Genomic DNA, 27,834 nt, shown 5'->3' with positions numbered 1-27,834 from the left:
GAAATTATGGGTCTTTCAGATCTAGTAGGACAGGAACAAGAGAGAGTTCTTTGTCCAGTAAGGGCATTGCGCTATTATTTGGAGAAAACCAGTAAGATTAGAGGAACTTCAGAATCACTGTGGTGCTCTGTGAAGGATCCTAGCAGAGCAATGACCAAAAATGCTATTGCCTTTTTCCTTAGGGAACTAATTAAAGAATCTCATATGTTATGCCAAGAAGAAAATTTCGGCATCCTTAAGGTTAAGGCGCAGGAAGTGAGAGCAGTAGCTACTTCGTTGGCTTTTTTAAAAAGAATATGGCCCTCAAAGATATCATTGAAACGACGTTTTGGAGGACTAATTCAGTGTTTGCAAGTCATTACCTTAGAAACGTCAAAACAACGTTTGACAATTGTCAAATGTTGGGTCCATATGTATCCTCAGGAGCAGTATTGGGCAAAGGATTTTCCACCCCATAAATTACTAACATGCTAGGTATTTTAAGGAAGTGGTGTTGTTTTTACGGTTGTCTGAGAGGGTGATTTCCTCTTCAGTCTGTGAAGTGTAGTGTGTTAGGTTAGTTTGTGTGTGGTTCAGGTGGTCTAACTTATCCTAGCATGAATGCCCGTGGTAAGAGAGGGCTAGGGTTCCCTGTCAACAAATTGGCCTCCGTCCAGTTGTCAGACCCTTGTATTTAGCTTCATCAACTAATAGGTCACGTCCTAGTTGGAAGCTACTAAGGTTTAGCAGGCTAAGAGGCAGGAATGCTGAAGTCAGCTCACCTTAGCAGGTAAGGAATCTAAGAGTATTTTAAATTTTAAATTTTTAAAACTCTTACAATGTTGCTGTCTGTGACCCACCTCCAAATGTGTCAATCAGCTATATATATACCTGCCAGGTAAGTGTCATACATGAAAATGATGTTATTATGATATAACAAAGTTTCATGTATACTTACCTGGCAGGTATATATAATTAAATTCCCACCCACCTCCCCTCAGGAGACAGGGTTCAGAGAAAAATCTGACGAAAATGGGAATGATTCCGAGCACCAGCGCCACGGGAGCGGGGTGGCGATCACCTGAACTACCAGTGATCTAGCGGTTGCCGCGAGTTTTGAAAATTCTGCCAGTGCGAACAGAGAATATAGCTATATATATACCTGCCAGGTAAGTATACATGAAACTTTGTTATATCATAATAACATCATATTTGGCAAGATATACAGTGGAACCTTTGTTTTTGTACATGAACTTTCCTGTCAGATATATACTTAGCTTACGTCTCTGACGTCACGACAGAATTCAAAACTCGCGGCACACGCGACAGGTAGGTCAGGTGATCTACCTTACCCGCCGCTGGGTGGCGGCTGTAAGAACCAATCTCCCTTTCCAGTCAGAATTTTTCTGTCGCCGGTGACGACTACACCTGTGGTTGTTACCTCCTGACAGCTTTATTCATTTCTCGTTGCCGTGGATTTATTTGGACTGACTTCGGTGAAGTACCTGATCTTGTTGGCTTGGCATACGCATTTGTGGATTGTTTTTGGATATTGATTTGGATTTTTCTTGATTTCGAGATGTCTGAGTTAGAGGTTAAGAAATCTTCTATGTTTAGGGTGTGCTCTATGGATGAATGCAAGGTGAGACTACCGAAAGCTACGGTAGATCCTCACACAGTTTGCTTTAAATATAGAGGGAAAGAATGTTCTTTTGTTAACCCGTGTAATGAGTGTGAGAAGTTGGATGAGGGTGAATGGAAGGCTCTTTCTTCCTACTTGAGGAAGTTAGAGAAAGACAGGGTGAGAAAGGCTTCGTCTAGGAGTTCTAGTAAGTCTCGTATTAGCGAGGTAGAAGAAAATCCTGTTGTAGCATTAGAACCTTCTCCAGTTTCAGCTCCTGCGCCCTGCATCGAAACCTAAGATACGACTACGGAAGTGGCGACCCATGAGAGCCACGATCCTTAGCATGGAAAAGAAGATTCGTTCGTTGCAAGGTAAGAGTAGTGAAGGTGAATTGTGCAGTGACCCCAGTGCAGTGGAGGGTGTGTCTGATCGGCTCCTTAATGCTTCCAGGCCTAGACCTCTTCCAGACTCCCAGTCCCAGTGGAGGAGGAAAGTCAACAGCCGCAGGAAGGTTAGGGAGAACTCCCACCGATCAGGCGTCCCCTCGGTAGATCCTGATGCTCGTACCCAGGCTGCCCTTGTTCGCGCGAAGAAGGAGGTATTGCGCCAATGCTTCTCTTCTTCTTCCTCACCTTCGCCTAGAAGAGGATGGAGCGCCTCGGATTCTTCGCAACCGCTGAAGAGAGCCTGGAAGGCGCCTGGCTCCTTTCCTTCCAGCCCGGAAGTTTTTCCAGAAGAGCCGGAAGTAGAGATCAAGAAACCCAGGAGGGAGCAGGAGTTCTCGCCTCATAGTAGGCTTCGAGCCTCTTCTCCGGTGGAGGATTTTGCAAGATCTCCAGCTCGAATTCTTGCTGGACTGCAAGCGCAGATTTCGGCGCTGGCGGGCTCCTTGGCAGGAGGAACGCGTCGGGAAAGACGTCTCTCTCCCTGTCGAAAAGAAGTCTAGGATTCCTTCGCCTGGGTTACCGTCTCAGTCAGAGTCGGTTCTCTCTCCTTTATCAGCGGATGGAAGGAGGCGCTCTTCCCTCGGCAGGCGCTTGTCGTCTTCCAGGCGTCAATCGCCCAAGAAGCTTTCTCCTGGTGACTACATCGCTCCAGTAGGAAGAGGGATCTAAGCGTCCTAGTAGGCGTTCGTCTAAAGACAGGCGTACAGCCTCGTCTTCTCGCGCATTTCCGAAGATCCTTCATTCTCCGGATAAGAGAGCCTACTCTTTGATGGATTCGTCAAGAGACAGGATCTCGCCTTTTGTTAGGCCTCCTTGAGCCTAGTAGGCGCTACTCCCCAAAGTAGACGCTCTCCCGCTCCCAAGCGTGGTGCGGAGGATAGGCGCTTTTCTCCTGATAGGCGCGGCTCTCCTTTTAGCCGCTCGGTTCAGGACAGGCGTGTAGAGCCTGAAAGATATGTCTCTTCTGGGAGACTACCTTTTGAAGAGACACACAAGTCGGGAGCGAAGTTTGTGGAGCATGGTAGACGCCGGTCTCCTAGTAGGCTACCTTCTCCAGGGCTTCGCTCTCCTGTAAGTAGGCTCCAAGAGCCTAGTAGGCGTTCGCCTCATGGTAGGCGCAGCTCGCCTGGCAGCCGCTCTCCTTTGAACAGGCGCATGGATCCTGAGAAGCGCCTTGAGCATAGTAGGCTCCCCTCTCCTAGCAGGCGCTCCCCTTTGGAAGCCCGGAATTCTAGGAGTAGGATTAAGGAGCAAAGAGCACGCACTACTCAGAGTAGGAAGGACTCTTTCGAGAGGAGCTCTCCAGAAACTTTGGCTTCCCCTGATAGGCGCCAGTCTGCTACTAGACACTCTCTGGACAGGCGCATTTCTTTAGAGAAGGCTAACTGCCCTCGTAAAGAAGCGGAGGGTTCTGCAGTGGATGAAGTTGAACCTTCAGAAGAGGATTTGGTGAAGGACTCGTCAGTTTCGTCCTATAAGATCCTTACAGATCTCCTTCTTCAAGAGTTTGGAGACTCCCTTACTCCCGTCGCTCCTCCGTCTCCTCTCTCTTTATTCTCGACTTCGAAGAAGACGAAAGTTTCCTCTTGTGTGAGGATGAAGCCAACCATCTCAATGAAGAAGGCTTTGAGAGGTTTTGGTGATTGGCTGCTTTCTAAGGAAGAGAAAGGGAAGACTGTGTTTTCTTTCCCTCCTTCCAAGCTTACGGGCAGACTTGGATTTTGGTACGAGTCTGGAGAACCCCTAGGTCTGGGTCTTCCTTCATCGGCGGATGCGGACTTCTCTTCTCTGGTAGATGCAGCACGACGCTCGGCTCTTTTGTCTGCTAAGACTACCTGGCTATGAACGAGCTTGACCACCTGCTGAAGGGAATGTTTAGAGTCTTGGAAGTCTTCAACTTCCTTGACTGGTCTTTGGGGGTCTTGGCTAAGAAGACTCAGAACCCGGATGCTATTTCGCCAGAAGATCTCAACAGTGTTCTAACGTGCATTGACAAAGCAATTAGAGATGGATCGAGCGAAATAGCCTCCCTATTTGGAGCAGGGATCCTTAAAGAAGAGATCAGTCTTCTGCTCTTTTCTGACTAAGTCTGTTTCGCATGCCCAAAGAGCCTCTCTCCTGTATTCGCAGCTCTCGCCTCTGCTATTTCCGAAGAAGATAATCCAGGACATCTCAGGATCTATCTCTGCGAAGGCGACTCAGGACATGCTCGCGCAGTCAGCACGGAAGCCTAGGACCTCCTTCCAGACGAAGACGAAGAAGGAGACTCCAGCTAGACAGGAGCCCTTTCGAGGGGGCCCCCCTTCTAGAGCCTCTACCTCGAGAGGTAATAGACCTTTCAAGAGAGGTAGATCCTTCTCACGCTCTGTCAGAGCTAAGAAGTAGGGAAGTAGTCCTCCAAACTCCAGTAGGTGCCAGACTTCTAAGATTCTCGGAAGCCTGGGCAAAGAGAGGAGCGGACAACTGGTCCCTCTCGATTATAAGGAAAGGATATCTGATTCCTTTTACGGAAAGACCACCGTTGACAACGACTCCGAGGGAGTTGGTGGCCAGGTACAGGGATCCCATCATGAGCCTTGCTTTAACACAAGCAGTGGAACAAATGTTCGAGAAAGAGGCTATAGAGCTAGTGAGCGACCCTTGCTCAGCGGGCTTTTTAAAACCGCCTTTTCTAGTTCCAAAAGCCTCAGGAGGATGGAGACCGGTTCTGGATGTAAGCGCCCTGAATTTCTTTGTAGAAAAGAGGAAGTTCGCCATGGAGACGACATCCTCAGTGTTGGCGGCCCTTCGGCCAGGGGACTGGATGGTGTCCCTAGATCTTCAGGACGCTTACTTCCATGTGCCTATCCATCCTTCTTCAAGGAAATACCTCAGGTTCATGATGGGAGGAAGGATATTCCAGTTCAGGGCTTTGTGCTTCGGACTTTCAACAGCCCCTCAGGTCTTTACAGGCCTAATGAAAAATGTAGCAAGATGGCTACATTTGGAGGGAGTCAGAGTGTCCCTTTACGTGGACGACTGGCTGATCAGAGCCAAGTCGCAGAAAAGATGTTTGGAGGACCTACAAAAGACCCTTTTCATGGCAAGTTCTCTGGGACTTTTGGTGAACTTTCAAAAGTCTCAGTTGATCCCCAGTCAAGATCGTATCTATCTGGGGATTCGGATGGCTTCTCTGGATTTTCGGGCTTTTCCGTCTCCAGAACGGATAGCCCGAGGGTCAGAGAAAGTCAAAGCCTTCCTAGAGAAAGAAGTATGCACAGCGAGGGAGTGGATGAGTTTTTGTTGGGGACCTCTCCTCGTTGGAGCAATTCCTTTCTCTAGGAAGGTTGCACCTCAGACCTCTCCAGTTCTTTCTACATCGGAACTGGAGGTGTCGTTCGCAAAACCTAGAGTTCTCCTTCGAGATCTCAAGGGAAATCAAGAAGGACCTCTCTTGGTGGGCCAACCCTCTCAGGTTTGCAGAAGGGATGTCCCTTCACATTCCGAACCCCAACCAAGTGTTGTATTCCGACGCCTCGGAAACAGGTTGGGGAGCGACGCTCGGCTCAAGAGAAGTGTCAGGCACCTGGAACAAGGAACAGGTGACCTGGCACATCAACAAGAAGGAGCTGATGGCGGTTTGGCTAGCTTTGAAAGCTTTCGAGCCCCACGTCCTAGCTTCAACAGTACAGATCAACTCGGACAACACCACGGCCCTGGCTTACATCAGGAAGCAGGGGGGGACTCACTCTTTCTCCCTGTACGAGACAGCAAAAGAACTTCTGCTTTGGCAGAGCAAAGGAAGATTTGTCTCCTTACCAGGTTCGTACAGGGAGAAAAGAACGTCAGAGCAGACCTCCTAAGCAGGAAAGATCAAGTCCTGCCTGCAGAGTGGACTCTTCACGAAGATGTTTGCCAGGACCTGTGGAAGCTTGGGCAAACGCCTCATATAGACCTCTTCGCCACAGCCAAGAATGCGAGGATAGCCAACTACTGCTCTCCGATATCGGACCCGAGGGCAGTGTCGATAGACGCGTTTCTACTAGATTGGAAGGGTCTAGACATGTATGCTTTTCCTCCATTCAAGATACTGGGAGAGAGACTAAAGAAATTTGCAGAATCGGAGGCAGCAAGGATGACGCTGGTAGCCCCGTTCTGGCCCGCACAAGTATGGTTCACAGAGGTACTGGAATGGTTAGTAGATCTTCCGAGAACATTACCACAGAGGATCGATCTGCTCAGACAACCCCACTTCGAGAGGTATCACAAAACCTCCCCGCTCTAGATCTGACTGGCTTCAGACTGTCAAAAGTTTGGTCAGAACGAGAGGCTTTTCTGCAAGAGTTGCAACGGCTATCGCAGCAGCAAGAAGGCCTTCTACCCTTAGAGTCTACCATCGAAGTGGGGACGTCTTTCGGCGATGGTGTAGGAACCATCACTTTTCCTCTTCCAGTACCTCTGTACCCAAATAGCAGACTTCTTACTTTTCCTTAGGGAAGAAAGTGGATTGGCGGTATCAACCATTAAAGGCTATCGTAGCATGCTATCTGCAGTGTTTAGGCATAGAAACTTAAACATTCAGAAGATAAGGACCTTCATGATCTATTAAGATCGTTTGAAACATCCAAGAAGGTTTCTCCAGGGGTTCCGAGTTGGAATCTGGATGTAGTGCTACGTTACCTGAGGTCCAATAAGTTCGAACCGCCTCAGTCTGCATCGTTTAGAGACCTCACGAAGAAGACAATTTTTCTCATGGCATTGGCTTCCGCAAAAAGAGGGTTAGTGAACTCCATGCACTAGAAGGAAATGTGGGATTCAGAGGAGATGCAGCTATCTGTTCGTTCCTTCCTTCGTTCTTAGCCAAGAACGAGAACCCCTCAAATCCTTGGCCTAGGAGCTTTGAAGTACAAGGATTGTCTGCATTAGTAGGCGAGGAAGCAGAGAGGTCGCTTTGCCCAGTAAGAAGTTTGAAATTCTATCTACAGAGAAAGAAAAAACTTAAGGGCAATGATGTTCAACCTTTGGTGCTCTGTAAGAGATCCAAGGAGGACTCTTTCGAAGAATGCGCTTTCTTTCTTTATCAGAAGCCTGGTGAAAGAAGCGCATGCGATATGTGATGAAAGTCAATTCAAAGTCCTTAAGGTCAAAGCTCATGAGGTAAGAGCTATTGCCACGTCATTGACTTTTAACAAAAACATATCCCTGAGTAATATTATGAACAAGGCAACATTCTGGCGTTGCAACTCAGTCTTTGCAAACCACTATCTGAGAGACGTCAAAGTTACGTATGAAAGTGCTTCGGGTTAGGCCCGTACGTATCGGCGGATTCGGTGCTGGGGCAGGGAGCTGAGACATATCCTTAGTAGTATATATTTTTTCCCACTTGTTAGGTTGTAAGTTTTTGGTTGTTTGAAAGAACATGCGGGTAGGCATGTTTTTCATTTCGTAGTCTAACAATGATTAGATTGGTTAGGTGATCGGTTTATGTTTGAGCTCCTTGCAATGATAGTGGTTAGGTTCTGTCATATAAGTGGGCGAATCCCCGTTGACAGATCCTCCTCGGATTCTATCAAGTAAGCGGATAACCAAATCCCTTTGATAGACCTAAAGAGTCTGTCAGCTGTAGGTCACGCCCTCGCTGAAGCTCTTAAGGCAACGCAGACTCATAGACAGTAACTACGAAGTCTTCTGCCTAAACAGGTAAGAACCAAGGTTGTATTTACATCCTACAAACTAGTGTGTTTTCCCCTTTTTTCCATATTTGTATTGCTGTCTCTTTCCCTCCACCAAGGGTGTCAATCAGCTAAGTATATATCTGACCAAGGTCAAAGGTTCATGTACAAAAATGTTATTGTTAGTATACAATAAGGTTTTGTACATACTTACCTGCAGATATATACGATTGATGGCCCGCCCAGCCTCCCCTCAGGAGACCGGTGGAAGGAAAAATTCTGGCTGGAAAGGGAGATTGGTTCTTACAGCCACCACCCAGCGGCGGGTAAGGTAGATCACCTGACCTACCTGTCGCGTGTGCCGCGAGTTTTGAATTCTGTCGTGACGTCAGAGACGTATAGCTAAGTATATATCTGCCAGGTAAGTATGTACAAAACCTTATTGTATACTAACAATAACATTTTCGTGCATAATCCATTCCAGAACCTCCAATATCCAAAATGTACGAAAGCTGAAACAATAATTCTCATGAAGAATATGTAATGTAAATAGTATTAATGTGTTCAATATTGCACGGCCAACGGCTGGATGAGTCTCCTTGGGATGTTGGCCTCAGTAGAGCATTTTGTCTCCCTAGGGAGACTACATCTAAGAGTTCTTCAATTCTCCCTAAGAGACAAATGGGACAGAAGTAGACATCCCAACTCATTCTAGTTTCCGATCACCCAGGAAATCAAGAAACACTTACGTTGGTGGAAATCAAGAGACAGGTTACTAGTAGGGAAGTCTCTTTTCCTCAGAACCCAGATTTAAACTTTTATTCTGACACATCAGATCTGGGCTGGGGAGCTCTCTTAGAAAACAAAGAAATCTCCGGGACGTGGTCGAAGGATCAACTTCGTTGGCATGTAAGTGTCGAGGAGTTGAAAGCAGTACAATTGACCCTGATGGATCTTTCCTTAGTAGCGTCCAGAAGGACAGTTGCAATCCACTTGGACAACACAACTTCTCTAGCTTACATAAGCAGACAAGGCGGAACACATTCATTCTCCTTTTGCGAGGTAGGAAGAGACCTCGTCGTATGGGCGGAACAAAATCAGACTTCGTTGATGACCAGATTTGTTCAAGGAAAAGGGAACGTCTTGGCAGACTAGCTGAGCTGCAGGAATAAAGTCATTCAGACAGAATGGACCTTGGATCCACTGGTATGTTTAGACCTATGGAAACTCTGGGGGACACCAATGTTGGACCTTTTTGCGATGTTGAAAAACTTTCGACTTCCATTTTTTTGCTCCACAATTCCGGATACTTGAGCATGGGCAACAGATGCCATGCTACTGATTGGTCCAACAAGTTTTTCTATGCTTTTCCCCTGTTCACAATGATCAGGGAAGTATTGAACAAATTCCAGCACCATCAAAATGTACCAATGATCCTGATAGCACCATTTTGGTCACTTGAGGGAAAGGTTCCCAAAATTAATATGTCTACTGGTAGACTTTCCAAGACCCCCACCTCAAAAGAGAAAGCTTCTGTTACGCAGTGCACCAATTTTTATGTGGTGCATTTTGTAAGGTAGAGTGTTCGAGTTATATGATCGCTTACCTGCTTTTTCTTCTTGATAATGCGTTCTGCAGTCTGGTCCTATGTATACTTTATGCTTCTTCTTAATGTTAGTTCTGGATTAGTAATCTTACTAGGTTAAGGCTTAGTCTCTCTGGAGAAGTTTGAATGAGACGAACAGCAGTTTCTTTAGTGTGCAAAGAATTAGAGGTACACATGCAACTACAAAACTTATAAATCTATTGTTGGACTCTGGCAATATTCCTACTTCTGTGCTCAATGACAGCTGCCAGTCCACTTTTTCTTCTTCTGTCGGTCTGGAATTCAGCCACCCTCGGTTCAAATTCGGCACCACCTCCTTAGGCGGTGTAGATCTGGTTCTCCGCCCAACTGGATTCTTGATTCGTGGAGTGGTGTTTCCTTATCTTGTCCCCATCCACTTTTAGGTGGGGTTAACATGTTAATTCATCCTTTTCCAGGCAGAATCAATAATTTAACATGTTAATACCTCCTCCGGGAGGCAAAGCTGCATTCTTTCTAGAAGCTGAGTAAGTTTGGTGCAAAGTCACAGGTTAAAGATTTTATGACGGTCTTAAGATTTTAATTGTGATTGTGTTATGGTTCAACTTCCTGTGACTAAGGTTTTGTTGATCAAATTCTGGCTCACGCACCAAACTCAATTCTCTCTCTCTCTCTCTCTCTCCCTCTTCCTCTCTCTCTCTCTCTCTCTCTCTCTCTCTCTCTCTCTCTCTCTCTCTCTCTCTCTCTCTCTCTCTCTCTCTCTGTTTCATTTCAACTTCTTTCATCAAAAGTTGTCCTCTGGCTCTGACAGGGTACAAACTATCAAAAGACTCCTCAGAGCAAAAGGGTTTCCAAATGCAGACTTTAGTCGTCATCTGACGTATACCAAAGCAAGTGGACAGTATTCCGAAACTGGTGCATAAGCAATAGATTCTCCTCTACTAAAACATCTTTAACAGAGATTGCTAACTTCCTTTTATTTTTGAAGGAAACAAAAGTATTATCCTCTACCATGATTCAGAGCAATCCTTTCCCCAGTGTTCAGGCACAGAGGTATTTTTCCACAAATAAAGATATTTTGGACTTAATTAAATCCTTTGATACAAAGAAAAGAAACACAGAACTTGTCTCATAGAATTTAGATATAGTGCAAAAGTGGCTCTTGTTCTCAGTTTGAACCCCCAAGATTCAGCATCTTCTCATAATTTGACAAAGAAAACTCTTCTTAGTGGCTCTTGCAAGAGCTAGAAGAGTTAGTGAGATACAAGCAATGGACAAAAGTCAGTTTTGCGGCAGGCATCGCAATATGTTCTTTCACATAGGGTTTTCACGCAAGATGAAGCCACCTCGCCACGTTCTTCATTAAAGTCGTGAAGATCATAGGGGCAGTGCTCAATCCGAAGCAAAGCGCCCTGAATTGATAAACTGTCCCTTTTAGGACAAACCGAAGATACTTCATCGACTGTGGATGGATGGGGACGTGGAAATACGCGTCTTGAAGGTCTAATGAAACCATCCAATCGTTTGGTCTTAAGGTCCCAAGAACTGACTGAGGTGTCTCCATCTTGAATTTCTGCTTCTGTACGAACCGATTCAGACTGCTCACATCCAAGACTGGTCGCCAACCTCCTGCCTGTTTTGGCACCAGGAATATCCTGTTGTAGAAGCCTGGAGATTCCAGGTCTACGACCTGTTCCACCGCTCTCTTTTCCAACATCTGCTCGAGCAGATCGAAAAGGATTTGTTGCTTCTCCTGATGGTAAATAGGGGATAAATTCTTGGGTGTCGTGCACAGTGGGGGAGGTTTCAAGAAAGGAAATCTTGTACCCCCGCTTGATGACGTTGAGCGACCAGCTGTCCGCCTTCCTTTCTATCCAAGCTTTTGAGAATAGTCGAAGCCTGGCTCCTACTGGTGGCTGAAGGATATCTGGTTCATTTCTTTCCTCTGATCTTAGCCGAGACTCTGCCTCTGGAACGTGTACTTCCTCGAGAAGATGTTCTCGAGGAAACTCCACCTCGAAAAGGGCTTCTGCTTCTTGAATGGTTGCGCCCGTGCCGACGTAGAAGAAACAACCGTACGTTTTGCAGACTGCAGCTAGGAGGTCTTGGGTAGCCTTCTCTTGGTTAGACTGACAGCCAGATCTTTGACCATAGCCTGAGGAAAAAGATGGCTCGAAAGAGGCGCATACAACAATTCTGCCTTTTGAGAGATAGAGACCGCCTTTGCAGTAAAACCACAATAGGCCGCTCTCTTCTTCAAAATCGAAGTGCAGAAGTGCGAAGCCAACTCCTCCGAACCATCCCTGACGGCCTTGTCCATGCATGCAAGCACGCTGGACAGCTCCTCGAGGCTAAGCGAATCAGGACTACGCGACGGTTATCTAAGACCCCTAAACACCAATCCAAAAAAGTTGAAAACTTCTATCGTACGGAAGAGTCCCTTCATATGATGGTCCATCTCAGAAAGGGTCCAGGGCACTTTCGTCGTCGACAAAAGGGATCTCTTCGGTGCATCTACCAAGGTAGCGAAGTCACCTTGGGACGACGAGGGGGCTCTAAAAACCTATCTCCTCCCCTGTCTCATACCAAAGACCTGCCTTACCTGTCAGTCTTGAAGGGGGTAGGGCGAAAGCGTTCTTGTTTCAGGCTTTTCTTGACTCCATCCAATTCTGCATTTTCTTAAAAGCCCTTTTTGTTGATAATGAAGTAGCCATCTTCAACAATCCTGGAGTCTTGATAGCCTTAGACGATAGCAATTGTGAAGGAGGCGACTGCGGGGCTTCAGGTTTAAACTTCTCTTCAAGGAGGTTCGAAGCAATTGGACCAAAACCTGGTAATCTGAAGATACTGCTGATGATTGTTCTTCAGTTAATTCCTCCGACAAGTTTTCTTCTTGAGATTCATTACTATCCTCCGAATTTCGGCGAATGTCTGAAGAAACATTACGTCGTGCGTCCAGCTGCGCGCCATGCCTGGCGTCAAGCTGAGCGTCGAGCCGAGAGTCCTGCCGAGCGTCACGCTTGGCATCCAGCCGAGCGTCCCGCCCGGCGTCGAGCCGAGCGCCCAGTCGAACGTCAGGCCTGGCGTCAAGTCTCGCTGCCGCCTTAACGTCGTGCTCTGCAGACCTTCGTGCACGAAATCTGGAAGGCGAGGTAACAGGAGAAAAGCGAGGCGATGAGAAGGAGACTGCCTGGATCTCTTGACTGGCAGTTTATCATCCTTCCTCCTGTGACGTGAATTATCCTCTTTCTCTGCAACTAATAAGGCAATTTGATGTTGCAAATTCTCAATCTTCTTCGATTTAGGGCTGATCCTGTGAGAAGACGAGGGGCGAGGGGAAGCCCTCCTCCTTCTCACATGAACCGCCACAGGTATATCCTTAGCGCAACCAGGGCGCTCAAAGCATTGTCGTCAAAAGACATCCTCTCGGCGACGATCGCAACACAGAAGAAGAGAAAGGACGTGAAGCGTCTTTCTCCTTTAGACCAAAGGTGCCGGTCGCCTGTGCGACACCTTGCACCTTTGCTCTCTTTTTCGGTGGAGAGTCTTCGAATTGTTCTGGAGACGACCGCAAAACAGAAGGGCTAAGGGATGTGCAGCGTCCTCCTCTGAGGAATCAAAGGCGGCGGCCGCTTGTGCGACATCTATCGTCTTTGTCCTCTTCAAAGGGCGCGATCGCTTCCGAAAGCTCCAACCGCTGCGCGGGGAGGACGATTCTGATGACGAAAAACACTCTTTCAAGATCCGTTTACGAACTTTGGAAGCCTGGGAAGCGCCCCCAGGTCTTGCCGAAGGAACGTCAGATCGGTTGTCCGACCCCCCTTCCGCAACACTCGGAGCATTATCACTACACACCACTGCACTATTAACACCTTCTAATGCTTGTACTTTTGATTCCAGGCTACGCAAAGATTCAAGAATCATTGATAGGGTATTACCCTCCACAGAACTAATGTAGGGCCCGAAGGCATCACAGGTTTAGGAGGGATAAATTCCACTGGATGTGTAACTATTTTAGACACATATGATTCATACGCCTTCCACGCAGAATCAGACATACTCTCACATTCATTGCAGCGATCATCAAACACACAAACATGTTTCCGACAATTCGCTCACACTGTATGAGGGTCTACCGAAAATTTTGGTAGCCTCACCTTGCATTCTTCCACACCACATACTCTGGCGCTAGTCGAACTAGATCCAGACATCTCGAGTTTAAGGAAAAATCAAGCCAAATTCAAAACCAATCCACAATTAGCGTATGCCTAACCACCGATCCAAATCAAATAACCAAAACATCAATCGGGATACTCAAGTGACCAAAAGAGTTCCAAAATCCAATGACGGAGGTGCAGAAAACACTTGTTGGCTGCACCGGCGACAGAAAATATCTGACAGAAAATGGGAATGGTTCCTGACGCCCGCCTCCCAGCGGCGGGAATGGGTACTACCACCTGGCCGACCACTGCGTGTGCCGGGAGTTTTGAAATTCTGTCGGACTTCGGAGAATACAGTTATATATATATCTGCCAGGTAAGGTTCATGAACAAAATTATTATTAATGTTATTATTATTTGAAAGTATTAAAAACATATAGTACATGTACTATAAAATTCTTGAGTCTCAGTAAATGAGAGAGAGAGAGAGAGAGAGAGAGAGAGAGAGAGAGAGAGAGAGAGAGAGAGAGAGAGAGAGAGAGAGAAATTGCATGAACACTTGGTGGCAACAACACAACAGCTCCTACCCCTCCAGTTCCATTAGTACTTGATAACTGACAGCTCTTTAGTACCTGGAGTTAGAGAGAGAAGACTGGGATTTCCTTCATTCTTATATAATTTTTCAAATTTATAAACTAAAACCTTACTAATTCACATTAGTATTTTCTTTAATTAATTGATATTATTGCTGTATACATTAATATTAATAATTGAAAATAGTAAATCATTTATTTATAATACAAAAAAAACACATCTCTGTAGGAGAGAGAGAGAGAGAGAGAGAGAGAGAGAGAGAGAGAGAGAGAGAGAGAGAGAGAGATTACTATTTTATTATTATGTGATATCATTTAATCTTATTGAACTTACTAATACAGTATTATCAATATTAGTATTTGAAAATTAGTAAATAATTTTTGTACCATAAAAATGTATTTAGTCATGAAAATAACATCAAAATACACTAATTAGTGATTATTTTCGCCGGAAAAATCCCGCGAATATGCAAATCCCCCGCAAATAATGGGTAGACATGCCCCAGAGAGAAATCCGCAAATCCGGAGAACGTGAATACAGGGGGTCCACTGTATAGCCATGGGTCATCTACTACATAAGTGGGGGCCTCATAGCGGAGGATATTTCCGAACGCTAATGAGGACTAACAAATAGATGCCCCTGCCCAGGGTGCACCACTAACAATACAATAACCAGAGAAAAACAACACTTTCACCTACACTTATATACGTATTAAAATTACCCCAACCATAAAAACCGGTGGGTACCCCGGTACACTGTAACCCCAGACGTCCCAAGGCAAAATGTGAAAAGGAAGACACGTCCTACACTCCCTCTCCCAATACCATGACAACCAACAACAAAGGTCCCAAGGTACTGCAATCTTTATACATTGTTTCCAAGTCCCGAAGATAAGAAGAAGCAAATACAGACTTGCAATTGCAATAAGTCGCTTACAAAATGGACGTAAGAGAAAGATTATGTTTGAAAGCGAATGAAGTCGCTATTGATCCGACTTCATGTGCCTTTACTTTCACTAATCTGATATCCTCCTCTGCTACTTGAGCATGTGCTTCTTTAATTACATACCTCAGAAAGAAGGATAATGCAATTTTTGTAATTGGCCATGAAGGTTCCTTAACTAAGGTCCAGAGGTTACTAGATGGACTAGACCTCTAATCTTTTCCGTTCTGTTAAGATAATACTTAAAGTGCTCTTACAGGGCAGAGCACTCTTTCTTCATCTTCCGATCCTAGAATTCCTGACAGACTTAATTTCAAAGGATTGAGGCCAAGGTTTAGCAGCACTCTCATTTTTAGCGTGAAAACCCTATGTGAAAGAACATATTGCGATGCCTGCCGCAAAACTGACTTTTGTCCATTGCTTGTATCTCACTAACTCTTCTAGCTCTTGCAAGAGCCACTAAGAAGAGTTTTCTTTGTCAAATTATGAGAAGATGCTGAATCTTGGGGGTTCAAACTGAGAACAAGAGCCACTTTTGCACTATATCTAAATTCTATGAGACAAGTTCTGTGTTTCTTTTCTTCGTATCAAAGGATTTAATTAAGTCCAAAATATCTTTATTTGTGGAAAAATACCTCTGTGCCTGAACACTGGGGAAAGGATTGCTCTGAATCATGGTAGAGGATAATACTTTTGTTTCCTTCAAAAATAAAAGGAAGTTAGCAATCTCTGTTAAAGATGTTTTAGTAGAAGAGAATCTATTGCTTATGCACCAGTTTCGGAATATTGTCCACTTGCTTTGGTATACGTCAGATGACGACTAAAGTCTGCATTTGGAAACCCTTTTGCTCTGAGGAGTCTTTTGATAGTTTGTACCCTGTCAGAGCCAACTTTTGATGAAAGAAGTTGAAATGAAACACACACACACACACACACACACACAGAGAGAGAGAGAGAGAGAGAGAGATGAGAGAGGAGAGAGGAGAAGGAGAGAGCGAGAGAGAGAGAGAGAGAGAGAGAGAGAGAGAGAATTGAGTTTGGTGCGTGAGCCAGAATTTGATCAACAAAACCTTAGTCACAGGAAGTTGAACCATAACACAATCACAATTAAAATCTTAAGACCGTCATAAAATCTTTAACCTGTGACTTTGCACCAAACTTACTCAGCTTCTAGAAAGAATGCAGCTTTGCCTCCCGGAGGAGGTATTAACATGTTAAATTATTGATTCTGCCTGGAAAAGGATGAATTAACATGTTAACCCCACCTAAAAGTGGATGGGGACAAGATAAGGAAACACCACTCCACGAATCAAGAATCCAGTTGGGCGGAGAACCAGATCTACACCGCCTAAGGAGGTGGTGCCGAATTTGAACCGAGGGTGGCTGAATTCCAGACCGACAGAAGAAGAAAAAGTGGACTGGCAGCTGTCATTGAGCACAGAAGTAGGAATATTGCCAGAGTCCAACAATAGATTTATAAGTTTTGTAGTTGCATGTACCTCTAATTCTTTGCACACTAAAGAAACTGCTGTTCGTCTCATTCAAACTTCTCCAGAGAGACTAAGCCTTAACCTAGTAAGATTACTAATCCAGAACTAACATTAAGAAGAAGCATAAAGTATACATAGGACCAGACTGCAGAACGCATTATCAAGAAGAAAAAGCAGGTAAGCGATCATATAACTCGAACACTCTACCTTACAAAATGCACCACATAAAAATTGGTGCACTGCGTAACAGAAGCTTTCTCTTTTGAGGTGGGGGTCTTGGAAAGTCTACCAGTAGACATATTAATTTTGGGAACCTTTCCCTCAAGTGACCAAAATGGTGCTATCAGGATCATTGGTACATTTTGATGGTGCTGGAATTTGTTCAATACTTCCCTGATCATTGTGAACAGGGGAAAAGCATAGAAAAACTTGTTGGACCAATCAAGTAGCATGGCATCTGTTGCCCATGCTCAAGGATCCGGAATTGTGGAGCAAAAAAATGGAAGTCGAAAGTTTTTCAACATCGCAAAAAGGTCCAACATTGGTGTCCCCCAGAGTTTCCATAGGTCTAAACATACCAGTGGATCCAAGGTCCATTCTGTCTGAATGACTTTATTCCTGCAGCTCAGCTAGTCTGCCAAGACGTTCCCTTTTCCTTGAACAAATCTGTCATCAACGAAGTCTGATTTTGTTCCGCCCATACGACGAGGTCTCTTCCTACCTCGCAAAAGGAGAATGAATGTGTTCCGCCTTGTCTGCTTATGTAAGCTAGAGAAGTTGTGTTGTCCAAGTGGATTGCAACTGTCCTTCTGGACGCTACTAAGGAAAGATCCATCAGGGTCAATTGTACTGCTTTCAACTCCTCGACACTTACATGCCAACGAAGTTGATCCTTCGACCACGTCCCGGAGATTCTTTGTTTTCTAAGAGAGCTCCCCAGCCCAGATCTGATGTGTCAGAATAAAGTTTAAATCTGGGTTCTGAGGAAAAGAGACTTCCCTACTAGTAACCTGTCTCTTGATTTCCACCAACGTAAGTGTTTCTTGATTTCCTGGGTGATCGGAAACTAGAATGAGTTGGGATGTCTACTTCTGTCCCATTTGTCTCTTAGGGAGAATTGAAGAACTCTTAGATGTAGTCTCCCTAGGGAGACAAAATGCTCTACTGAGGCCAACATCCCAAGGAGACTCATCCAGCCGTGGCCGTCGTGCAATATGAACACATTAATACTATTTACATTACATATTCTTCATGAGAATTATTGTTTCAGCTTTCGTACATTTTGGATATTGGAGGTTCTGGAATGGATTATGCACGAAAATGTTATTGTTAGTATACAATAAGGTTTTGTACATACTTACCTGGCAGATATATACTTAGCTATACGTCTCTGACGTCACGACAGAATTCAAAACTCGCGGCACACGCGACAGGTAGGTCAGGTGATCTACCTTACCCGCCGCTGGGTGGCGGCTGTAAGAACCAATCTCCCTTTCCAGCCAGAATTTTTCCTTCCACCGGTCTCCTGAGGGGAGGCTGGGCGGGCCATCAATCGAAGTGGGCAGTCTTCAGGAGTTGGTGCAAGAAGAACGGCATTTCCTCCACCACGACCTCTGTGAGCCAGATTGCTGACTTCCTTTTATATCTGAGAAGGGATCTAAAACTTGCAGTCTCTACAATCAAGGGGTATAGGAGTGTGCTTTCAGTTGTCTTTAGGCACAGAGGCCTGGATTTGGCGGACAACAGAGACCTTCACGATCTCTTGAGATCTTTTGAAACAACGAAGGTTCAACAACCCAGGTTGCCGTCTTGGAACTTGGATGTAGTTCTGAAGTTTCTCATGTCCCAGTCATTCGAACCTATGCATACGGCTTCCCTGAAGGATGTTACTAGAAAAGCTATCTTCCTGACTGCTCTGGCGACGGCGAAAAGAGAGTCAGCGAGGTACAAGCGATTAGCAAATACGTGGGCTTTAAAGGTTATAACGCGGTTTGTTCCTTGAGCCAACGTTCCTGGCAAAAAATGAAAATCCGTCTAACCCTTGGCCTAGGACCTTCGAAATTAAAGGGATGGCCGAAATCATTGGGCGTGAGCCAGAGAGAGTTCTGTGCCCTGTCAGGGCTCTAAAATTCTACCTACAGAAGACTAAGGATTGTAGAGGTCTTTCGGATAACTTGTGGTGTTCGGTAAGGAAGCCAAATTTACCAATGTCGAAGAATGCTTTGGCTTTTTTCTGAGGGACACCATCAAGGAAGCGCATTCATCCTGTCAAGACAGTGATATGAAAATGTTGAAGGTGAATGCGCATGAAGTGAGGGCTATTTCTATGTCGGTAGCCTTCCAAAAGAACATGGCACTTAATGATCTTGAATGCCACATTTTTGGCGTAGTAATTCAGTGTTTGCCTCTCACTACCTTCGGGAGGTGAGGACTACATACGAGAAACTATTGCTCTTTGGGCCCATATGTCGCAGCAGACACTATATTGGGTACAGAGAGTAGCACTCTTCCTATCATTTAGGAAATAATATGTTAGTTTGGACTTTTTAATTTTATTTCTTTTTATTTTTTATTTTTAGTTTATTTATGCTTATTTAGGTGTTTAGTTTATTGTGGTCTTGGGTCGGCCGCCTTAGGCGGACTTCCCTCCATTAGCCTTGGTTATACGAAGTTTAACCAGATAGGCTAGGTCAGGTGGTAATGTTTTTGCTTCGCCCTCATAATAGGGTAAAATGTTTGTCACATTGTGGTCATGTACCCGTTGACAAATCATCTGGAGCGCACCAGCTATATAGGTCACGTCCTTGCTGGCACCTCCAGTGAAGCATTAACAGCATTCGGTGTCTAATCAACACCTATATGATCTGTCACATTGTGGTCACGCTCCCCGTGACAGTTCATTAGAGCGCACCAGCTACACAGGTCACGTCCTTGCTGGCACCTCTAGGAATGCATTACCCAAAAAAAAATTGGAGGTCTATAATGTAGGATCTAGTTGTTTTTGTGGTCACGCCCCCGTTGACAGATCCTCTAGAACTCAACAGCATCGCAGGTCACTACCTTGCTGGAGTCTCTAGTAAAGCAGAAGCAGACTTGGGTGACGGTACTCACGAAGTCAGCTATGCTAACAGGTAAGGAACCAAGATATCAATCATGTAAATGGAATTGTTTCCCAAAATCCGAGTCTGTCTCCCCCTTCCTCCAAAGGTGGGATTCAGCTATATATATATCTGGCAGGTAAGGTTCATGAACAAAATGATATTGTTATGATACAATAAAGTTTGTTCATACTTACCTGGCAGATATATATAATCAAAGTGCCCACCCACCTCCCCTCAGGAGACAGTGGCACTAGAAATATCTGACAGAAAATGGGAATGGTTCCTGACGCCCGCCTCCCAGCGGCGGGAATGGGTACTACCACCTGGCCGACCACTGCGTGTGCCGGGAGTTTTGAAATTCTGTCGGACTTCGGAGAATACAGTTATATATATATCTGCCAGGTAAGTATGAACAAACTTTATTGTATCATAACAATATCATATTAATGTAACTGTAATTACAAAATTCATATTACATGATAGTATTTTAAAGAAATACAATAATCTATCCATTTCACACTCTTAATTAAGGATAACTCCTCCTCTTCTCCCTCTCTCTCTCTCTCTCTCTCTCCTCTCTCTCTCTCTCCCTCTCATCTCTCTCTCTCTCTACTCTCTCTCTCTCATCTCTCCCTCTCTCTCTCTCTCTCCTCTTCCCTCCTCTCTCTCTCTTCCCTCCTCTCTCTCTCTCTCTCTCCTCCACACAAGATATGGTATGTCATAGTGGTAACTTTCCTCTCTCTGTTTCGCTCGAAGCGTTATAAGTATTTTCTTTGAGAACACACACACACACACACACACACACATAGTATGTAAAATGTTCATTGATATTTTCTGTTGTTAATAATAATAATGATAATAATAATAATAATAATGATAATAGTAATAATAAAACTGCATTGTTCCAATACGTATACAAACCCTCGGTCCTTTAACAATAGGAAGGTACTTAGCGGCAGCTGAACCGGTCGTAAGATTTGAACAAGGGGGTTCGGTAGTTAACTACTTGTCCGGCAGTTGACGGTCAGCTCGACTGCGAGGAGAGGAGTCACTTTGCTTTCGGCCGTGTTGGTGGATGGACGTGTTGCTCGCCTCTCTGCCCGCTTCTGTCATGTGCTTGGTTTGCTTCACTGCGTGAAGACTTTTTTGCTTTTCCTTTTACTGTGTGCTAGTGCTTTTCCTTTTACTGTGTGCTAGTGCAAAGGACAAACACGAACTCCTCAGGGTTTTACAACAGGCTCTTCGTAGTCCTCAAGGCATCAGGGGGATGGAGACTTGTTTTGGACATAAGTACTCTGAACCTCTTCATCCGGAAGACGAAATTCCGATTGGAAACCAGTTGATTGGTAATGTCAGCCATCCAACTGGGGGACTGGATGGTATCTCTCGACATGAAGGATGCATACTTCCATGTCCCCATCCATCAGAACTCCAGGAAGTTCCTGAGATTCGTCTTCAAGAAGAGAGTCTTCCAGTTCAGAGCCCTCTGCTTCGGTCTGTCAACTGCCCCTCAAGTATTTACTCGGATTCTCGCTCCTCTGGGAAAGTGGCTGCATTTGATGGGGATCAACACAGCTTTTTACTTAGACGACTGGCTCCTGAGAGCCAGATCCAGTCGTCAGTGTGTGAAGGACTTGGAGAAGACGCTTACTTTGACACAACAATTGGGTATCATAATAAACACGGAGAAGTCCCAATTGATTCCAACTCAGAGGATTCTCTATTTAGGGATGATACTAGACTCTCTAGCTTTTCGGGTTTTTCTCTCCCTGAAGAGGATAGAGTCCTGCCTGTTGACAGTCCAGCAATTTCTGGTTCACCTGTCCTGCTCAGCGCTCGAATGGATGAGCCTACTCGGGACCCTGGTTTCAGTGGAGAGTTTTGTCAGGTTAGGACACCTACACATGAGGCCGCTTCAGTTCTTCCTGAAAGCAAATTGGTCTCGGAAGACACAGTCGGACTCACTAGTTTTCCCCCCTGACGAAAGAGATAAAGGTGGATCTTCGTTGGTGGCATTCGAGGGAAAGATTACAAGAAGGAATTTCCCTAGTCATATCGAACCCCGACCTGCAGTTCTTCTCAGATGCGTCAGACAGCAGATGGGGAGCCTTTCTAGGAGACGAGAGTATCAGGTCTGTGGACAGAACGAGAAAAGACCTTGCACATCAATGGGAAGGAATTGAAGGCCATCCTCTTAGGGCTACAAGCGTTTGACCATTTAGTCACAGGAAGAAACACAGCGGTCTACTCAGACAACACCACAGCGTTGTCATATGTACGGAAGCAGGGAGGGACCCACTTGTTCTCTCCCAACAAGATAGCCGAAGATCTCCTCACCGGGACGAACGAGAAGAGGATCACCCTTTTTCCAAGATTCGTACAAGGGAGAATGAACCTGTTTGCAGACGAACTGAGTCGGGTAAATCAGGTGTTACCAACAGAATGGACTCTGAACGAGAGTTTGTGTCAGGACCTCTGGAAGCTTTGGGGAAGACCATCAATAGACCTGTTCGCGACATCGAGGAACAATCGCCTTCCCATTTTTTGTTCTCCGATTCCAGAACCGCTAGCGTGGAGAACAGATGCGATGCTGCTAGATTGGACAGGACTGAACATTTACGCTTTTCCTCCCTTCGGGATGATAAGAGAGGTCTTAAACAAGCTTCAATCACACCAGAATGTAAGTGCCATTCTGGCCCAGGAAAGAGTGGTTCCCAGACCTTCTCAATCTGTTGCTGGATTTTCCCAGACTACTACCACAAAATCCATCGCTTCTCAGACAACCCCATTTCAACTGATATCACCAAGGGTTGTCCGCTCTGGCCCTGACAGGATTCAGACTGTCAGGAACCTGGTCAGAGCAAAATGGTTTTCGCGAAGGGCGTCAAAAGCTATAGCTAGCTGCAGAAGAAGCTCTTCTGTCAAGCTCTACCAGTCCTAGTGGAAAGTCTTTAGGTCGTGGTGCAGACGACATAGCATCTCTTCTGAGACATCTGTAACAGAAATTGCAGAATTTTTGTTATTTCTGAGGGACACCAAGAAGTTGGCCACTTCAACTATTAAAGGATATAGGGCATGCTTTCATCGGTTTTTCAAGCCTTGACATTTCGTCAAATCAGGACATCAGTGACCTGATCAGATCCTTTAGTTCCTCCAAGATTTTCAAGCCTGAAGAAGTGGAATGGAATTTGGATGTAGTTTTAAGGTGGCTTAACGGCCCCCAATTCGAACCGTTGAATTCTGCAACCTTGAGGGACGTAACTAGGAAGACACTATTCCTAGTCGCCTTAGCCACAGCGGGAAGAGTAAGCGAGTTGCAGGCGATGAGTAAGGAAGAGGGTTTCGCCCAGGGCAATGCAGTTTGTTCTTATGTAACAGACTTCCTTGCTAAAAATGAGGATCCTTCGAATCCTTGGGCCCGTTCTTTCAAGATAAAGAACCTAATGGATGTAGTCGGGTCGGAAGATGAGGAATGTACAGGTAGTGTTAGAGCCATCAGACACTACCTGACTAGGACAGAAACTGTGAGAGGAGAGTCGAGCCGACTCTGGTGCTCGGTGAAAGACCTGTCTCGGCCTCTTTCAAAGAATGCGATGTCCTTTTTCCTGAGGAGCTTGATCCGAGAAGCACGTGCCCAAACTCAGGAACATGCTCTTAGGGTGCTGAAAGTGGAGACGCATGAGATTTGTGCAGTAGCAACATCTTTGGCTTTCAGACAGAATATGTCTCTATCCTCCATTATGCAAACAACATTCTGGAGGTCGAAATCTGTGTTTGCATCGCACTATTTGAAGGAGGTGGAAACTACTTACGAAAACTGCTTTAGATTGGGACCGTTGTCAGTAGCAGGAATGGTGTTGGGAGAGGAAGCCTAGGGGGACCCGGTTTTTTCCCTCTTATCAACTCCTCGCCTTGAATTTGAGGTTTTTTGAGTTTGTGGGAAGCCTGGGAGTACATGTACCTGAAGTACCCACCAGTTCTTATATCTGGTCTTTTTGCCCAGGGCAAGGGCAAATTATTGTTGTTTTTGTCAATCATTGGTGCACTTCCATGATTGCAAAAATCCCACTATTAGTAGGGACAACCCTGTCTTTTACTGCCACGTCTCTTACTTGTGATGAGAGCGCCAACCAGAGGCAGTATCTACCTGTAGCTGCTCTCTCAGAAGGTAAGGTACTGCAGACATTATATATAATGTGAGCACATGACTGTTGTTTTTGTTCATAAAGCTATCCATATACCCACCTTCCTGGTAATGTGAAGTCAGCTAATGTAATTGTTTGGTAAGTCACTTATGTGAAAATGATATTTTAATGATAAAATAAGGTTTCACATATACTTACCAAACAATTACATTAGCTGTACGCTTTCTTACCTGGCAGTCGAAAATTCAAATTCCTGGCGGCAGTAGCGGTGCTGCCATTGTTTGTGTAAGTGATACAGATCCCGCCCAATTTCGGGAATACCTGGTACTGGCTGAGCTAGACTCTTCAATTCGTTGAGCCGCAACATCCATCTGTGGGGAGGAGGGAGGGTTCTGATTATGTAATTGTTTGGTAAGTATATGTGAAACCTTATTTTATCATTAAAATATAATTTTTTTTAATGTCAATTATGTTTAAGTGTAATCTTGGACAATACAAAGAAATATTAGAAAAAACATTTATATCTCAAAAGTTATTGCATGTCCCCATCTTGGTAAATCTCATAAATATTTTACAATAAATATACTCAGAATTTGTTACTGATTATAGTATTATCTGTTATGATATTGTGTGAGCTATTATTATAATTTTACAGCATGAAATAAAATTAATTATTAGCAAAAACATGCTTAACTAGGTCAAATTTATGAACGTCTTGGAAGAAAGCCCTACACAGGGTTGTAAATATTCACCTTCAACTTCCGTGGAAGGTACAGAAAAAGTTTTAAATTTTTTTTCCCTTACACCATATGCATTTGCATATCTTCCTCTTTCCATTAATGGGCTTCTGTCTTGAATTGGCCAACCTTAAAGTTTGTCTGGTCGGCTACAGGCAGTCCCCGGTTATAGGGGGACTACCGTTCTAACGGCTTGATGATATGTGAAAATTGCAGATAACTGAAAATTGGCAATTTTTGGCGCTTATTGCACCAATAATCGGTTAATGGCTCCTCTTTTAGGTATGTATCGGCACCAATACTCTATTATTGGTGCTGATGACTGGAAATTGGTGCACTTTCAGCGCTATACAAGCTTAAGACTGGACCACCAATAACCAAGTCCGCTGATAACCGGGGGCTGCCTGTGTTTAGCCGTCCCTTGATGGTTGAGCCACTAAACTCCTTTATTATTTTCTTTTGATGATTTTTATACATTTACTTTCATATAAGTTTATAAATACAATTCACTTTTCATTGAATATAATTTACTTGTTACAACTTTGACCATAACCTTACCAACAGGTGCGTATGAAATGTAATGAAGGCTTATATGATGAAAGCTCAATTATTGGTGATGAAATTCTTGGGGAGATATTCCTGAGCCTTCTTTATCAATGTTCTCATTTGAACTTTGATATGAAAATTGAAAATGCTTCATTTTTGGATGAAACATGGCAGCTTCCTATCTATGAAGAGTATGAATTAGTTCCATGCATGGATCTTGGAGTGTATTTAGGGTAAGTACTGTATTTCTGTTTTTTGTAGTTTAACATCTTATTCATACCTGAGGGTCTTTCATAAATATTCTATCTTCATATTATTGATTTTTCAAACAAACCCATTACTCAAATGCAGCCCAAATTCAAGGAGTTGAAATGTTCCACACTACTTTTTTTATTATTATTTATTTATTTATTTATTTATTATTTGTTTTTGACCAAACAGAAAATGGCAAAGCATTGGTACTATCACATTGTGATATCGGGATCCACATTTCCACTGTATTTCCTCACTTTTATATATTTGGGCCGCTAACAAAGGTGTAGGAAGGACACTTTTAATAAGTGAAGAAACATTGGTTTTTGTTTCTAGAAAATTAGATTTGTACCTTCACAAACTCATCATTCATATATGTACTGTTTAGTCCCTGTCTCAATTTATGTGGAGTGATATAGGTTTCTTAAGGACTTAGAGTTGGTTTATCTGACATTTGGTATCTATAAAGAGGATAGCAATGAACCAAAGGCAATGAGAAGGACAGGGACTCATGTGTGCAACAAGGAACCTGTTAATAGAAGTAAAATAAGGCATTTAGACTTCAGCAAATTTTTTTATGAAGTTTATATGTTCCTTCCTTTGGGTGAAAATTAAAAAAAAATGATTAACAGGTACTTGCCATTAAAATAAATTAAGACGTCTGGGTTACATTTAAGAAGGAAAGATGTGGAGGGAGATCTTATCTTTAACCTGCACTGCTTTGCTAATGTCTGAGCCAGTAAGATGGTGTTTCCAGGAATATGCTCTTCTGAGCAGCTTGTGAAGGGAAGAGTTTTTAATCTATCTATCCTTGATTCCTTGATCCTACTAATAAAGACAATCGCTCTTACTGGACAGAAAAGAAAAATCCATGTAACCTCTGGTGTAGGAAACAAGAGGGAATGGGGAAAGGCAAAAGGCACTTTGCAATGGTGCCTTCACCACAAAACTAGCTCTAAATTGCAGTACTACTTAGATTTCCACCTTCCAGTATGGGTAATCACTAGAAAAAGCATGAAGCTTGCTTGTCTTGGCCCAAAAGCCAGGAACGAAGTCATTTGTTAGTGTGAGAACCTGTAGGGAAGTTTTTTTAAAGTTCTTAAGTAGGCAAGTAGGCATGGTGAGGGTCACCAGTAAGCTTTCCTAACACATCTCACTTTGTGGGATCTCTGCATAGTTGATGAATCTGCTGAGGAGGAGTGTGTGTTAGGTCATGTGAGCAAACCTACTACACAACAGATGAGGGGCCCCCTGTCTAGGTTAGGCATCATGATAGTGCAGGAGTCTTAATGAAAAGTATCTCAAAGTAAAGCGAGATATGAAAGCAAATACAAATAAAAGTTATACAAATTGCAAATATAAGTAAACAGAAGGTCTACTAACATGCAATATGAAAACTCGGTTACAGAAGCCTGTAAGTCATTAAGAGCAAAAATATCAAAATGTTGCTGAGAAAACTGTACAAGGTGTATATGTATGACCTACAATAACCAGTTACAAATATTCAATTATTTGTCTTTGAAGAAGATTTATCAGTTATCAAATAATACAAATATTCGATGTAAAACTAACCATTGCAGTATTTAAATAATTGAAGGCTAATGACACCTGCTAGTTAGCACCCAGGTAAGAGAATGGATCCCAAAATATGCACAGCAGAGGAAATTAGGACAAGGTAAGAAAAATTGGCACAGGTGAACTTTGCACACTAAACCATTGTGTAAACTGAAGAAATGCACTGAACAGATGTACATTACCTATATACAAGAAATGTACATTTAACCTATAAATTGGACAGATGTATACTAAACCTATAAACTGGGCATAAACTATGTAAAGAACTTACTTTAGCAAATTGGCTAATGAACTTACCACATATTGCCTAATTTACTTGGGAATCGGTCTAATGCCCCAATGCTAAATAGTACTAACACTCCCCAGAAACACTAACTGCTAAAGTAATAGTATTGCTTCTGAACAAAATGTAGCAAACCATCCCTCTTGACGAACAGTTGGAAAATCCTTGAAATACCTCTCCAGGGGCTGTTACTATTTCACTCAAAGAATTATGAAGCAGAAAAGATAAGATGTGAAAAAAAGTATAGAATAATCATTCAGTGATTTGATGAATGTTAATCTTTAAATAGGTAATCATGCAACTGGAAACTAGAATTCAAGTAAACTGTCAGCATGGCAGCAGACCAGTGAAAAGTGAGGCATTTACCTGCTGTTGACATGTGGATCCAAGTACCATTTGCATGGTTTTGCCACATCTGTGTAGACCACAGATGTAGAATATATTTTAAGTTTGTTTACTTTTTACTTTTTAAAAATTTTTTGTGAAAAATTTAAGCTAAGTACAATGTACATAGCAGTCATGTTTATGCACTTAACTTTTAACTGGAAATTAACTGAAAACTACCTCCTGTTCCAAAGTCCAGACCTATATACATACATCAGTCATGGCTTGTGTGGTTGGTTACTTATGTCAGTGCTTTTAATTTAATTGACATTAAATAGCTCATTTCTTGCATTTTCACTTTTTCTTTCCATCTGTATGTATAAATATATGTACATATGTG

At 43.8% G+C, this 27,834-nt stretch overlaps 1 protein-coding gene across 1 annotated transcript in view; it reads left to right on the top strand.

Moving 5' to 3' along the window:
• The window catches only part of LOC135212649 (uncharacterized), a 209,210-nt gene that overhangs the window by 11,289 nt on the left and 170,087 nt on the right, over window positions 1-27,834 (top strand). The window contains exon 4 of the mRNA XM_064246276.1: window positions 25,019-25,233. Coding sequence (XP_064102346.1) covers window positions 25,019-25,233 — 215 coding nt within the window. The remainder of the gene's footprint in view (window positions 1-25,018; window positions 25,234-27,834) is intronic.

The sequence above is a fragment of the Macrobrachium nipponense genome, chromosome 41 (genome assembly GCF_015104395.2).
Source record: "Macrobrachium nipponense isolate FS-2020 chromosome 41, ASM1510439v2, whole genome shotgun sequence".
Taxonomy (NCBI): domain Eukaryota; kingdom Metazoa; phylum Arthropoda; class Malacostraca; order Decapoda; family Palaemonidae; genus Macrobrachium; species Macrobrachium nipponense.
The sequence above is the reverse complement of the archived record's forward strand: the minus strand, read 5'-3'. Positions and strand labels throughout refer to the sequence as shown.